Here is a 16,732-nt window from a genome sequence, read left to right on the forward strand (position 1 = left end):
ACAGCCCAGAGTCCTTTGTTTTGCATTGGAATACCAGAAGCCTGCAGGTTGTGTTTCTTTTACAAATATTTGATTTGTTCTGAGAGTACAGAAAAGCTGATGAAGTCTTCAGTTCTAGTGGTCACAAGCTGTGTCCACGGCAGAGAATCAAGCTATTCACAGATGATCTGGAAGGAGCCAAGGATTTGAAATCTGGACAGTTCAGTGTCGACACCAGCTTGGACAGTCCTTGCTGATCTCTGTCCAAATGCCCCTTTGAGCCGCTTCGATGGTTGTGCTGAGTGTCCTGGGATGCTCAGGGATGCATCAGTTCACAGAAGGAGGTTTTGAAATCTATCAGCCTGTATAATGGAAACACAGTGGGAGGACATTTTCCCACTCCACAGTGGTACTGAAATAATGCAGAGGGAAGCCCTTTGCGGTGGAGGGGTTCAAGGCCCGCTGAAAGAAAGTCCAGTTAGAGTGTTTCTGTGAGCAATGTCGACCCTGTTATAACTTTCCTCTGAGATATTTATCGTGCTGCCAAGTGTGCTAGAAGATTCTTAGGAAAATGCCCTTCCTGATGCTTTTGAACAATTTTTTTTGCAGCAGGCTGAACCAAGGTTAAGTTGAGAGCTGGCTCTGAGAGCTCGCAGCCCGGCTCTGGCATGGAGGGAGCAGCAACCTCCAGGCCCAGGGGGTGATTCGCTTAAACAAGGCCAACGTGACCACTTAGTTAAATAAGTGTTCGCAGTACCACGTTGATGGTTTGCATAATTTGAGCAATGAACAGAATGAATGGATGGGAGCGTGTGCACCTGAAAGAAAAAATGACCTGAGAAGGTCAAATCATGACAATAGACAGGTATCCTATCAAATAACGTCAGAAACATAATTTTACACAATTTTCTAGTTTCATCTGTATCTAGAGTTTAACTCAACACAGAGAAAAAAAGCGAGACTGCTGGAAATCTTGCAGTGCTTTAAGACAACATTGATCTGCAAAAAGAAGTGAGTTTTGAATGAGTCTTACTCTTCAGCTATGTAATGGACTTTACTAAGTCAGTCTGTGGCTCTGATTTCAAGAGACAGTTTGAGCTAAATTGACAGCTCATCACTGTTGAAACGGGAGACCCCACACCATCCCTTTGTCTGACCACATGGTTCTGCCTCATCCAATGTCCTGCTCTAGCACTAGGACACCTGGTGCACTCATTCGATTCACCAAAACAACAGAAAACTGACTTACGAAGGGAAGAAGTTGGAGTGTCAGACTAAAATCGGATAGTTTCTTCTGGTTCACGCGTTTCAGTCAGCCTGCAGAGGAGCTGTGGTCCAAATCCTCTGAAGGGCTGGAGGGGTGTCACTGAGAGCAAGGGGCTGTGGCCACAGAAGGGAGAGCAAGAACTCTCGATTTTGGTGGCGGTGGTAAGTCACCAAGCTCTTTCCACCCACGGCTGAATCACAGTCTCTGAGAATGAGGGTCACAATGCCATGGAAAGCAGTGGGAAATTTTCTGCTTTACGAAAGTTGCTGGATTCAGCAAGGCTAAGATGTCTCTGTTTAAAGCTAAATTTCTTTGTTTAAAGCAAAGATGTCAGTAAGATCGGCTGCTAATTAATTAGTGTGTTAGGAATGCAGTACTTAGACAACTAAATTAGCATAACGGATTCTGATTTGATCTGTACTTTGAGGATTGCCGAACAAGAAAGAAGGTTGAAACCATAATAATCTATTTCTTGTCTGGCATAAAATGTGAAAAAAAAATGTTTTGCCTTCTTGCGGCCTTAAAAATGTTAAATTTGCTGAAATACTCAGATTTCATTTGAATAGATGATTGATAGCTAAGCAAACAGCAGTTATGTCAGCTCTATTTGTAGAGGCAAGTCATAGATGAAGTGTTTAGTATACTTTCCTCACAAGGCATTCTTGACTGGGGCAACTTTGAAACTAGGCAGAAGAGTTGGCTTCTTGGTTCCATTTTTTATATGAAATATTTCTCCAATTTTCATGCATCACATAATGGTGTTAGAGCAGCAGATGAAAGGGGAAATATGTAATACTACTTTGTCTTCAAAACTGATGAAACAGAATTTCTTGTTTTTTTCCAGCAGAAAGTTATATGTATGAAGACAACAGGGAGTAGGTGTGAGAGTGACAGTGTCCAGCTCTTTTATGATGATATATAAAAGTAACGCAGCTTTGGATTTCCTTTGCATTTTGATCTTTTAAAGTAAATGTGGTAGAATACAACATCTACACAAACCCCAGCTGTTCAGAAAGCACAGCAGCTCAGTAGAGGTTAAGAAACGGGACTGTAGAGCACATCTCCCAGCTTTCACACAGGTCCTCTGGTGACTGTCTTGTTAATTTTTGTTAGGATAATTACTGTTTGTTGTAAATCTCTCAGAGGGTTTTGAGCTATTAGATCAGCATAATAACAGTAATAACAGACCTAACAGTCCATGTCCTGCCGAACACAATATAGTTGTTTGTCTAGTTGATCAGGTAGAAACTGAGTCCCTTCTGTCATGTACGCATACAGCACATGGCCTTCCCATTCCTGTCTTGAATGGCTATAACTCAGGGTGCCTTTCATGGATCTCCCGGGTGGATTAATTCCATTCCATTTTGACTGTCATGATAAACTTTATTGAACATCTCTGGCAATTGCCTGCAGTGAAAATTTATTTCAGCTCTCTGGGGTCTTTCTGCAAAGCTGTAACGCTACCTCGCTAATGATTTTGCCAAAATATGTTGCTGTTGGAAGGTCGGAAACAGAGAACTACAGTACATGGTGATAATCATGATAATAATTGCGGCCTCTAGACTCCCACTAAGGAAAGGAGCTTCTGATGTGATCTTAGAGCAAGTGAGGCAAGGCTGTATTTGTGTCAGGTGGCTCGTATTAATTGGTTTGTATGAGGGACCATGAGGCATGGTGCTGACAGCAACGTTTTACTTAAGTTTAGCTAAGTTCGCTTAAGTTTTTGGAGTTTGAAGGAACTCTGAATAAAGCAAAGAAGGATCTGCAAGAGGAGATGATAGTGCTGAGGACAGAGCAATAAGGGAGGAAATAACAAATGAGATTGCCAGTACTAATAAAAAGGTGGTTTTGCTTGCAGAAGGGTTTGAGCAAACAATTGGGCACCTTATTTGCATTGTCACATATAACTTTGCACAATGCATTACCTCAGCATCCAGAAGAGGATGAGATTTCTCTCTGCTGTCCCCCCCTGTGAGGGATATTGTGACAGAGCAAGCAAGTTGTTTCACTGTCCAAAGGTCCAAAGGAATGAGTTTAGTACTTGTTTCATAATCCTGAAAAAGGCTGCTTGTAAATCAATCCAATTCCAAATGGTTATCTGATTATTTGGATATTAGATGTATCGCGCTTTGTGTGCTACTGACTGCAGACATTGCTCGTCTATAATTTGCACATATTGTACAAGGCTATTTGGGGGGCACTTGGTACAGGAGAGAGCAAGTCATGTTCTTCAAATTTGTCAGCCATTCTGGTTATGATAACATGTAGAGCAGCCTGAGGATTGCTCTGGATATTTCTTTTGTAATTCAACAAGCAGCCTGCAAAACTGGTGAAGTTATAAGGGAAACGCTTAGTGAGGCAGCTGTCGAAGGAAGTGGCAGTCCAGTATGTCCTCTGGGTGGCTCAGAAAGGCAGGACTGGGAATAAATGAATTGGCCTACTAGGTCTCAACCGATATATTCATCCAGATGCTGGAAAATGTCTGTTGAACAGTAGTGATGTGAGGATTGCTTTGCTTAAAGCTGTGAGTGGGGAGCACTCTGTAGACCAAGCGCATGCAAGTATGTCTGGGGGAGTACAGTGGCCCTGCTCTCTGGGCTAGTGCAGCTGTGCTTAACAACTACATTGTTTTGCTGTGGTCCCACGTAACATTGGGAATAACCTATTGAATTTTAAATTCTGCAGTTGATTCATTGTGATGCAGCTACTAGATCTGGATCTGTCAGTGGTTTAGGTTTAGGTTTCTGCATGTCCATTAGCAATTCCAAAAATACACATGTGAGTAAAACATGCAAAGTGCATGTGTTAGCAATTGCAGGTCATATCTTAGGAGAAACTAGTTTAATTCCAAAAGATATATATTTTACAAACAGCTTTAAATCATATTCTCATACAGATTTCAATGAAGCAGTGCCAGAAACAGAGAGACTGGACTCCAAAGCTCTGAAAACTCGAGCTCAGCTTTCCGTGAAGAACAAGCGTCAGAGGCCGACGAGAACAAGGCTCTATGACAGCATCAGTTCAACTGATGGAGAGGACAGTCTTGAACGAAAGGTGAGAAGGACTCTGCCCTCTCTCTCAGGCTTCCTCTGGAATGCTAGATTGCCCCTGTAAGTCTTTTCATCCTCTGTCTTTGTCCTTGCATTGTAGCACAGGCAGTATGCATTCCTCTGTGGCCAGTTCGTTATGAATGCCCTTGAGTGATGTGTGAGTCCAGTCTCCTTTGAGTCAGCACACCTGGGTTTTTGGTTGTTTTTTTCTGTTTTTAACAGGAGTCCTGGCCTTCCTGATTTATGAGTGCTTTATAATGCAAAGTGGGTTCTTTAATTTACGCAGGAGGTGGAAGGAACTTAAGTCCTACATTTCTCTGTTTGTTAATTTGTTAACACAATTGATATGATATTTACTCATTGTTTTATCTGCTTCTGACTTCTGCCTGAAAGCAAATATCAATAAACACTATGTGGTATTAAAAGGTAATGAATGACATGAATTGCTAAAGTGTATCTAACAAATAGAAGAATAAATAATGAATAAAAGAAGTGCATGTTCAAAGTAAACCTTGCTCTGATTGGTTACTAAATGGTATAACCTGCTTTATAATCTCTTATACCAACAGCCGTCAAACAGTTACAGTAGTCCCATGCACATTTCAAAATCACCACTGCCCATATGTATGAGAGCATCCTCACCAGCATCAGATTCTGGTGCTTCCTCCCTCTCCCCAGTGGCTAGCAGTGCAGCAATCTCTCTTGACAACCTAACTGAAAACCAAGAAGAAGGACAGCAGCACAAAGGAGGTGTCCTCTCCCTGTATGCTCGGGGACACACTCCACTTTCCTCTCCTTCAAAATCTGGGCACAGCTCTGAAGCATCTCCTTTGCGTCACCCATCTGGCAGGAATGTTTTGCAAGATAAAGGTATTATTATTTTTTACAATAAATTGGTGCATCAGTTTGCTCACTTACATCTAATTTATGAACTTCTATTGTGTAGTACAACCGTAGCAACTAGAAGGCCATCTTCTCATAACTTCTTTTGTTTACCTGGAAGTCAGAAAATTGCAGTTGACCTCGTATGATGGTATAAGAAAAGGACAAAGTTAAAATGAGTTCAGGAACAGCTATCTTTCTTCTTCTTCTTTTTTTTTTTTCTTTCTTAGAACTCTGAAAAAGATATGGGGAAGTTGCCTTTAAGAAAATCTTCTCTATTTTTTTCAAAACATAAAATTATTGGGCCTCAGGACATCTTTGTGTTAGAAACAGGATTAACATATTGTACTTATTTGAATGATGTGATTTTGGCACTGCTAGATGCTTTTTTTGGAGGGTCAGAAAGAGTGTAAAGCAAGAGTAACAGATTGTAGCTTTTAATTGCAGAGAGGCAACAGACTCTAGATTAAACAAGAGGTCAGTGGCTGGGGACTCTGCATTTATAGAAAGAAAAGGAGTGATTTGTTAGAAAAGTTGGCCACATTGTTATTTATTTCATTCAGATTCTTTGAATGTAAACTGGATGAAACACAATGCAATCATACCTAGTTGAGGTCCATTTCTCAAATACTTGTTTATTCAATGCATTAGCAATACAATATTGCACAGAACTCTGAGCCCTCTGTTTTAGATGTCTTGCAAAGTCAGAATTAGCAATTTACACCACATTAGTATTCTTGCCTATGCACATTGCATTCTCTAACTGTAACATCAGCTAAAATACGTGATAAAATTGTTTATGAGTAAGAACTGCAGGAATAGGCCTGGATAGGTTCAGAATAGTCTTTGACTAAGTGGAATTAACTGAAAAGAACAACCTGATGAGGATTTTTGTTTGTCCGTGTAAATGAAAAGACTTGCCATTCATCTACAACCTATGTTTTCTTCATCATCATACAGGGCTCTCATACCAATTCTTTAAAGACAGATTAATGGAGTTTTGACTAACTTAGAATAGGTTAATATATGCTGGAGTTTTTAGATTGGATCTGAAATGGCTAGTCTAATTGTATAGTTGCTAATTGTATACTTCTTCATGAATCAGGGTTAAATTCCGAGCCTGAATTTTGCAAGTGAAAAATAAGGGTGTGAACATAAGAACATGACTTTCCTGACTCCTCATCGTAAGCATGCGATTACTCTATCAATGGGGTCATAACTCCTGCATTTACATCTGATGTATAAAAAATATCTTGATAAAAATTTGGTGGAGACTAGCCTTATAGTATAAGGAATAGGGTATTATATTCCACCTGGTGTGTTGCTTTTTCCTTCCCAATTTAGGTTTGAAAAATAACCCATGTCTAAATAAGGAAGGATATCATGCCTTCCCCACTGCGATTATTACATAAACAACCAGTGCTTTTGGGTGTATCCAGATTCTAATGAGTACTGCACCCAGATTCTAATGGGTATGTGAAAACTAAAGCAGAGCAATTTTCTTTCAAATTAAAAAAAAAAAAAATCACTTAATAAGTTCTACAAACAATATCCTAAAGCGGTTGTTTTGCAACAAGTGTTGTAGTGTTACTGTTTTCATTGATTATTAATTGGGCTGTCAAACGCTAACATTGCAGAAAATAAAAAGTCATTCTATTTGTTCTGTGTGTTTAGCTAGTTTGGTTTTTTTTCAGAGATAGAAAGAGAACACATGCATGTCCACTGATTAATCTCTGATTAGCAAATGTGAGCTTTAGCAAGCTCACACTTTTTTTTTTCTTATGAGATCTTGAATGTTGTAGACAAGCTGAAATGTCAGGAGATCACTTTTGTTGCAAAATGGTGAAAATCTTGCTTCTTTGTCTTTTAAGCACGACTTTTTCATGTACAAGTGCGATTGATTCTTTTTTCTTCACTTCTGCTTGCTTTGTGCAACCTTGTTTGACAAGGCAGCTGAGGTGACTGCTGTGGGTAATCCTCTGCTGATGTGAGGCTGACTTCAGCTGTGTTGCGACCTTGAGACAAGAAGTTAGGGCTAGGCTCCGTTCACATCCATCATCTGCAGATCACTTACACCAGCTCTCGGAGGCCAAAAGTGATAGATTAAATGGCTTGTGTGTGATTTATGCTGAGGAACCAGCTCTCTGCCACCCTCTCTGAAGAACTTGAAGGAGTCAGGGAAGATGCGCCCTTCCAGGGTGGTCAAATGTCCCTCCCTGCAGTCTTGCTCTGTGGCCTCTGCCACGAGTCAAGCAGCAAGTATGTACCTCCACATATGCAAGCTCCTGTAGGTTTAAACCTCTGCTGAAGCTATTACAGGGGCCTAGCTGATCCACCTTCCCCTATATCTCACAGCCGGCATGAATGCTTTTCCCAGCAAATCCTCACGATTCAAAGCGCTCCAGCTGGGCCAAGCTGTGTGTGAGTGGGAGCAGAGTGATGTAAAAGCCTGACAGGAGCTGGCTGTAGCTGGTAGCTGCTACGTGTCCCTGCCAAGCTCTACAGAATATTTCCTCTGCTATGGAAGCAAAACCTCCAGTTACTAAATGTTTTTATTATCTGCCCACCACTAAAGCGGGGCATCTTATAGTTTCATTTACTTTCATTAAGATGTTTCACCAAAAGCCCACCACCCCCCAGCTCCCAAACCCCGCTTGGCTGTGAATACAGAGTGTGAAAAGAGGCATTGTGATCTTTTATTCTTGAAAGCGGCAATTTCGACAGTGATAAAATGAAAAGTATACGTTGAAGGTGAAAGAGGAACCATGAGCAGATCTTTGAGGAGAGAAGAGAGCAGTGTGCACAGCGTAGAGGTAGTGCAAAGTACTCCTTGCCTAAGGTTCTCCACACCGGCCGTGGGGTGGGTTTCTTCTCAAGAGACATTGTCCTTTTGTCATTTTGTATTACTCTGTTGGTTTTTTTCCTCATGGGGAGCTTTTATTTGTTGACTTTTTTGACATGAGGTTACTTGTCAGTTGTTCTTGAGTGCTTTTGTTAACATAAGGTAACATTTGTTAGTAGAAATAGTATGGCCTTTGGAGCATGGATGTCTCAAGAGGCTTGTTTTCCTGCTTTTTCCATAATGATTTATGAGTCACTTGCACATTGGATTTTTTACTTGAATGAAAACTTAGCCAAATATTATCCACAAAGCAACATACACTGCCATGTGGTATTTTGGGCTAATTCTGAGGGCTTAATTTCTGTCAGCCTCCTTAGGAGAAATCCACAAACCTAGCAGTGGTTTTGGTTAAAAGCCACTGTAAATATGAGGTCGCGTTGTAAAGTCACCAAATTGCAAGTGACACAAATAACTGACCTTCATTTGCTCCCTCTAGAAGATTTGGGAGCACTCTTTGTGTTTAAGAATCACAGAAACTGTGTCTGATTTTTTCAGCTGCTGCGTGTTTTAGCTGCCATGTAGATTTCACAGGGTGCTTTGCATAGTTAGAGTCATTGTTTTTACTTTATGGGCACTGCAGTGTATTTCCTCTTCAGGTTTTAACAGTTTGTGTAGAAACCATCAGAAATTGGTAGAGGTCTTAGGGCAAATTTATTGACTAAAATACTTTTAATTTTATTTTTATTTTTTTATTAATAGAAATGGTTGGATTTCAAGTTAAATACTCATTTTAGCTGAGTAGTTAACAGATAACTATCACCTAGCTTGTCCATCATAAGAAGTACCCTCTGCTTCAAAGTTCAAGAAAGGATTTCAGCAATCATTTTTGAAGTAGAGAGCACATACCACATGATTTCTGTAAAAGGTGAACTGCTGAGTTCAAAAATGGATTCGCTGTAACATTTACCTGTAAATCCCTTTTGTTGTTTGTCTTACTACGTATTCATTAAAGCTCAAACAATTTTTTTTCATTTTCTTTGATTAAAATAAGATTTCTTCATGTGTATTTTCAAGTTGTGAAACTATTAATCTGTTTGTATTCCTTTTCACACCATCTTCTTAAAAATGAGAAGAATGCACATATTTAAATTGTGTACATGTATCTAATTACGAACAGATACACAAACTGTTCTGGATGGATGGAAAGTGGAATAGCTATCAGTAGCAATTAAAAATAATAATGTACATTCTCCCATGTACGAATGTGTCCTAGATGGTGCCACATGTGCCCAGGCAGCAAGATCAACTCTCCCTACTATAGGGCATGCAGAAAAACTAAAGCGAAAACTTGCAGATCTTGGGTAAGCATTTCGTTACTTAAAATATACTTTTTAATGAAAGGAATGAAAGTAAAATTTGAAAAAAACATTTCCTAATGTTTTCTAATATTGTTGTAGGGCTCCCTTGAGAAGGAGTTCAAACAAGGGCAAGAAGCGGAAAGAGAAAGAAGCTGTTAGGGTGACCTGTGGCAGTAGGTATGGGTCAAAGATGGAGTATGCAAGAAATGGTATGCCAGAAACACTGGGAAAACCTAATCATCCTGGCAGTTGGGAGTGTTAACAGTCCTACTGCCCTCAGATAATATGTTTTAAACTTTGAGGCAACCTTCTGAGCTTACAAACCTAGATTTCTTAACTAAGAGAAGACTAACCAATAATCTAAAAACACTTGGAGGCTTGCATCACTTCTGCCATTGCATCCACTGATGGGATTTGCAGAAATATATTATTAGAGCTGGCCTGCAAGATACATACACACTCAGAATAAGTTAATAATACCATTGATTCAGAAATCTTAACAATTCCACATGTTTTTTGGAAAAAGCCCCCAGAGTGAGGATGAGCAGCAGATATTCACTACAACTTCACTGCACCCACTTCAGGAATGCTTTCAGAAGAGTTTGTTTCTGAAGGTAAACATCATAAGTTGAAAGTAGATAGGAAAAATGCTGACTGCATTGGCCATGTCACCAATTCTCAGGCAAGGAATTGTGAGATCTGATGAGACCACATCATCGGCATCCAGACTCTGAATGAATAAATAAATGAACATTCAATGTCAGGAAGAAATCTTTTCTGCAAAAGCTAGTGTGGATTTTTACTGAAGGCCTCTCCTTGTATACTGATGAGTCTGACACAGTCCCAGACAAAGGGGGTGGTACCTGGTTCCAGGTATGAGAGGCAAGCATTCAGTTAAGTGTTGGGAATGCTAAGCAACCATAATGCATTCTGAAAGTCCCAAGGACACAGCAACTCAAAAACTCTCTGAACAGGAAATAATGCAAAAGAAAACCTACATGGTAGAAGAGCTAGCTAAAGAAAGCAGAGTTCAAATGCTACTCAGAAAATGTATGCAGTTGAAAATCAGTATGTAACAGTTTGTGGAGTTTTGCTGACAGTCTAACACATGGAGACCCAGTGACAAGTCTCCATAAAATCAGAGAAGCAGAAGAAACATTAGACTCCGGAGTTACCCCTTAGGCACGCTGTACTGAATTGTCAATGCTCTAACGCAGCATATATCCGTGTTCTGCACGGATCTGGCAGGATCTTCAGAGAACTTCCAGCAGTCAGCACCTCTACGCGAGTGTCAGAAAAGCTGTTGTAGTCGAAATTCCACTGGCATAAGTGCTTGCAGTGTGCCCTGCAATTAATGCTCATTATTTCCTTAGTGGAAGAGAGGAAAAGAGAGATTTGTTAAACCAAATTCTCTGCACCTGTGCATAGCTGCAAGGCAGCTAGTGCCTTTAGCAGGGCATTAAGCACCGGGTAGCATTTAAATATCAAACACAGCGTGGGAGAAAGGAATATACACTTGTTTGTAGGAAGCACACCCCACAGAACCTGGTGTGTTCCTAATGCCAACACGGTATGTTACAGATGCTTGTGAGATCCAATAGTTATCTTCCTTGGAGGAAGCAGATCTCAGCATAAGATGATCAGTTGCTTATTAGACCATCTGATAAATCAGGTATTTGTATTGTTTGTTACTGAATATTTCTGAGTTTGGATGCAGTTACCAAAAACAAAGTTTAATACTGCTTTCAAACTCAAAATTTGTAAGCATTTATAATCCTCACTGTGCATCTGTAAGCTGAAATGTTATTATTTCAGTGTAACTTTTTAAACACCAGTTGTCACTTGCTTTGTTAGTAACTCCACAGAATTTGCCTGAGAAAAATGTGAGGATGTTTTCTTTACATTCCAAAGCTGCATAAGATCTTTGAAAGAAGGAAAATGATCAAAAGACAGCATCCTGTTACAATTATTTATGTCCATTAGAGCAACTGACTGACATAGGATTAATCGTGCTGTCAGATGTATGTTGCAAGCATTATTTTGCCATTGCCAAAAAATAGCACTCAAAACGTGTAGAAGAAAATCCTGAATTATTTCCTAAGACTACCACTGATGTTAAATATATAAAAAAATCTCCTATTTAAGCAGAAAGTATATAATCCCCATTCTGGCGCTAGGTGATTGAGGCAACATCATTGGTTTTTCCTTTCCTTTTTCGAGCAATATCTGAGCATGAGGAGGGAGCACGGGACTGTGTCAGACATATCTACCTTTATAAAGCAAAAGGGGGAGAGGGTTCTTGTTCTGCTTCGCTGCCTGGGGGCCTTCTGACAACCTCCATTTCATCCATACAGAGAAGAGGTTTCACAATACACAGAGCTAGGGATTATGTTCATCATGATTTAGAAGCTGTCCAGAAGGTAGAAGCTGAGGGGAGATTTATATGATTGCAGTTTGCTGGTGGCTGCTAAGGGCAGTACAAATTTCAAGCTCTGAAGCAGGCTTAGTTAACATTAATATATAACTTGATATAGTTAATATGAGAACATGACATATGCATAAGTTCTTTGATGTAGGCACTTTGAACAGATATCTTTAATGTGCATACTATGTTGTTGACATGATATAAATATTTATAAAATGCCAATAATTCAGGCATTTTATTTCATAACTGATACCTTTGCTTTGATCACATTATCCCTTGTAATATTTGTTAGTACAAAGAGACAGGCTACTGATATTACATAGGTTTTTCTATTAGTGTTTTTAATATGTAATAATTTTGAAATCAAGATCTCTATCAGCATTGAGGTGTTGTAACCAAGGTACATCTATGTAGTGGATACAGGCACACCTGGTTCGTTCTGCCTGTTGTCCAAATCTAAGCCAGACCTGTCTGGGAACCAGAGCCTGCTTGGGACAGTGCTCTCTGATCTATTTAATCATGCTGAGACACCACCAGGGCTTGGAAAGGCACCAGCACAACGTGTGGCTTCTTGACTAGAGGTGGTTCACAATAAAACACAGGTCTTTTGGGTTGGCATCTGTCCCATTTGCTGGATACATGTTATCTGAGAGAGCTTGAGTTAGAAAAAGAATCAGAACACACTTTTTTCTTCTTTTGTCAAAAGAGAGATTTCAAGAATGCCATTACCAGCTGCATGCCCCTCTGGTGATTAGTCACAGTTACGTGGAATGTCACTCTTTTTACAATTAACTACCTCTGTAGCATTTTTTCGTATTTGCTACTCTAACACAAATTCCTGCTCCTTTCTCTTAAACAGGAACACCAGAGAGATGCTGCAGAAATCAGCAAACACTAAATCTTTATCAGAGCGATCCTCCTCTCTCCCACACTGTGTACCATTCACATGGTATGGAGAGAGTGGCAAGGGATCCAATTCTTCCAGCAACCTGCCATCACCTACCAGCTCAACCGAACCTTCCTCTGAAAATATAAGTCCAGCTAAAAAAGGGTCAAAGGTAGAAAATAAAAACTACCTTATTCCCACTGTGTTGAGTGGCATAATTGGCTTCATGTTTCTGGAAAAAGAACAGGCCAATATGTTAGTACTACAATAAACAGTGCATGGTGTTCATTGTACGGTAAAAGTTCATCTGAGCAGAGCATCTCCATCATTGTACCATTCCACATTCTGCCTTTTTACTCTGTCTTTCTCTTAATGTACATTAATTCAGTAAACTAACTGTGGTGTGCTGTACTGTAACAAAAGCAAGTGGTGCCAGTGGAAATTAGCATTTGGATCCACTGAACAAATGCTAGATTTGTGTATTCAATTGTAGATATTTTCTGCATTCTTCAGGACTGACTGTGGGAATACCTACCCATTTTTAATGTATTCAAATGAGATGTTTGCAAGTGAAGAAATGTTGTATGCTGTCAGTCATTTGCCTTTTTCTCCCCCAATAATGAAATCTGCTTGTCATGCATGCTGGATGTTGGATTTAATTCTATATATGAAGATGCTTGAACTACAAATACGAACTATTGTGATTTAATACATCTGTGTTATTCCCTTCTATGTGCATGAATATTTCAGCATGATAACTCATTAAATAACCCTTAGTTCTAGTACTATACTTAGCTTTTTCGTGTTTATTTTCACTTCTGGAAAATATTTCTCTGCCTGTATTCTCTTAACTTGTAGCAATTTACTTTTTATATCGATCTGGTAGGAAGAAACAGATGTGGTTCTCAACTGTATATACAGGAATTTGAATCAGAAATCTAATTTCTCTGACTGCTGCAGAGGCATGCATATGCACGTACCTAATAGCTGTTTCCACGGGTATTTCTTTTTCTTTTGGTGCCATAAGCTTGTGATACCTTACTTCTGCTGTGCACAAAGCCACGCGAGGTCACAGTTGTGGTTGTGCCGTATGGAAGGGAGAGCAGCACAAGGTTGGCCCGTGCAAGTCAGATTGACAGAGAAGACCACGGATGAAGTCTCAAGACAAAAAATAATAATAATAATAATAATAATCAGCTACCTGGTTTCTTTTTAAAAGAAAGATGAGGATTAGACGTGTAAATCCTGTTTGTGCTGTTAAACAAACATGTAAAAATAATTTTCAATTTGGGAAAAAAGTACCCTTTTACAGTTACTGTGAGGCTGTGAAGGTTGTTGTGTTCAGTTTTTCTTCATCCTGCTCTCTCATTATTATTACTAGCAGGCCTTGGCTATCTTGTGTTTTTCCCACAGACAATTAAAAAGACTAAAACTTCACGTAGAAGTGAAACACAAAATAGAGTTAAAAGAAAAATCAGAGTACTTAAAAGGGAAAAAAAAATGTTCTTCACACAACAGGAGTTATAGTTGTTGAACTCCTGGCCTAAGAGTGCTGTGGGGGCTAAAAGATTTTCTTGTCTACTGCAAAGAAATAGGAAAAGCAGGACATTAATTCTAAAAGTAAGCGTGAGAAAACTGAACAGGAAAGCTTTTTGGTGTTCTGTGTTAAGCTTACAAGTTCTTAAATTAACAGTATCTATGCTGTTATTTAGGATTTAAAGCACAGCATGATACCACTAATTCAGATGGATTTCCAGCAAAACTGAAGAGGATCAACACTTGGTGTTTTGGAAGGCTTGTTTTTTCAGATAAAATAGGTCAAATGTCTTTTGGGGGGGATAAAAGAATACGTTTTTAGTTGTTCTTTTTAGTTTTGACGTTTGGATCGATTCTTTTAAAACTGAATGTCAAAGATAAATCAAGTTTGATACTCATTTGGGTGATAGGGTAGAAATTAGAGGTCTCAAAAGAGAATAGAGGTCTGTATCATCAACCGTATATTTGATGTAAATGGAATATTACGTTGTCTTTTTTTTTAGATTTTGGTGTGTTTTTTTTTATGGTTCCCAAATCAAGCTTTCCCAGTCTAACATGTTAATTTTTGTATTCTTCTGATGGTAATTTTGCTGCATTCCTGAAAAAATGTGCACACTTTTGATATTCTTTGGTGTTTTATGGTTATTATTTCAGTCAATAACATTCAATACAATATCTGAAGATGTCTTTTATTTTCAATTTATTTTTTTTCTAAAGGTATAGGCAAAGAGGGAAGAATCAGAAATGGGTTCACAGGATATTCTCATTGCTCTTTCAATAGCAGTTTTCACTTCTCTCTGCTAATTAATCCTCTGTCCTATTCTTTGTACTACTGCGTGCACTATGCTTGTCCTAAATATTTGGAGGACAGCAAAATGCTATCGATTAACCGGCAGAAGCAATAATACAGCTCCATGATGACAGACAGTATCTTAAGAGGAAGTCTATAAATTGCTTTCAGGCCGCTTTACTGCTCACTGAGACATTAAGCTGGCAAAGATGTCTCTTGAAATACACAGTGGCAAAAATATAGTGTATTCTATAAGTCATTAACAATACAAAAGATTAGGCTTCCTCATGTGTATTGTTACTATTTTGGTACATAATTGATATCACTCCTGACCTGTGCCAACCTGGAAGACAGAAAGCCAATTTCCCTTTTAGCTACACATTTGAGATTGTTTGGTCATTCTAACTCATCTTTTTTCTCTACAGAATTTCACATTCAACGATGATTTCAGCCCCAGCAGCACAAGTTCAGCTGATCTGAGTGGTTTAGGAGCAGAGCCTAAAACCCCGGGTTTCTCACACTCCTTAGCACTGTCATCGGATGAGGTATGTTGATGAAATTGTTTAAGATGGGAAATAGTCATTTTCTTTCTCCCGTGGCATTTTTCTTGATAATTACTCAGATAATGAAGGGATGTTTTGAGGCAGTAGAAGGGAAGAGAAGGAAATGAATCTTGGTTTTTAGATTATATATTTTGTTGCTGTTGTTCATATAATGATTATTTTAAATGAAGGTCCTATGGTATTATCATAGGATTGTTATGCAGTATTGTAAAATGCAGTTGGTTTCCTAAGAGATGTTCTATCCTCACATATTTCAATACACTTTTCCTACGTTCTGAATATGTATATGTGGACCTATATGTACATGCACTAAAAAAGACATAGCTGAGGCAGTTTTGAGATAGTAAAGATACAGTATAACTGGATAAATGTGGTTGAAGTGTATGGTACCTTCACCTAGACTATTTTTTACCCTCATACATTAAAATAATGATGACCTGTACATGCAGCTATTGTGTATTCCTGTACCTGACTGTGTATATAGTGATTAGAATGTGTATGTGTTAATCCAGTTTGCCTCCTCTTTGTGCTTGCTCTGCACATACACAGTGGATTTGAGCTCAGTTCATCAAACTAGATGTTTGAACAGTGATGATGTGAAAAAGCATTCCTAACCCCATAAATTGGTAACAGAATTGAATGGAATATAATATATTGAAAACACGTTTCCGTGATTCTATTTTTTATCTCAATTGTCAGTGAAGCTGTGCAATTTGACAGTAGCTGACAATGTGTCCTGTGGACTCAAGAAGCCTGTGCTTTTGTTCTCTTATAAACACTCATTACAAACTTAATATTTCTCACTTGAGATTTAAACCAGGGATTTTTCTAGAGAGGAGGAACTTTAAGCATCTGTGGCTTTTTTTTTTTCCTTAATGACAGTAGTTAAGTTTGTGCTATTACTGCTGGCATGCTTTGCATAGGTTTAAAGAATGAAAGCCATTCCATGCCAACATCATTTGCCAAAATGGAAGTCTGCAAGACCAACCATTGTTTAGAGGTTACTTACTGCAGATAATAAAGGGCAACAATTTTAAAGAATCATAGGAGAGTGGTAGACAGGAATCTGTATATTCTTTGAATTACTGAAGACAGCAAAAAGATCATTAATGCTTTGTTTAGTGTTGATACTATCTTGATAATATAATTCATTC

The 16,732-nt window shown here is 38.9% G+C and overlaps 1 protein-coding gene across 12 annotated transcripts in view; it reads left to right on the top strand.

The window, feature by feature from the left end:
* Positions 1-16,732, top strand: part of PPP1R9A (protein phosphatase 1 regulatory subunit 9A) — a 160,810-nt gene that overhangs the window by 135,114 nt on the left and 8,964 nt on the right. For 6 of the 12 annotated variants that reach the window (XM_080582169.1, XM_080582164.1, XM_080582170.1 and 3 more), the window contains exons 12-17: positions 4,143-4,300; positions 4,866-5,166; positions 9,294-9,381; positions 9,478-9,555; positions 12,663-12,861; positions 15,441-15,560. In XM_080582169.1, the coding sequence (XP_080438295.1) occupies positions 4,143-4,300; positions 4,866-5,166; positions 9,294-9,381; positions 9,478-9,555; positions 12,663-12,861; positions 15,441-15,560 (944 nt within the window). Of the gene's footprint in view, positions 1-4,142; positions 4,301-4,865; positions 6,738-9,293; positions 9,382-9,477; positions 9,556-12,662; positions 12,862-15,440; positions 15,561-16,732 lie in introns of those variants that run through there. The other 6 variants (XM_080582171.1, XM_080582173.1, XM_080582172.1 and 3 more) reach the window with 3 other exon arrangements.

The sequence above is a fragment of the Anser brachyrhynchus genome (assembly GCF_964034855.1).
Source record: "Anser brachyrhynchus genome assembly, chromosome: 2".
Lineage (NCBI taxonomy): Eukaryota > Metazoa > Chordata > Aves > Anseriformes > Anatidae > Anser > Anser brachyrhynchus.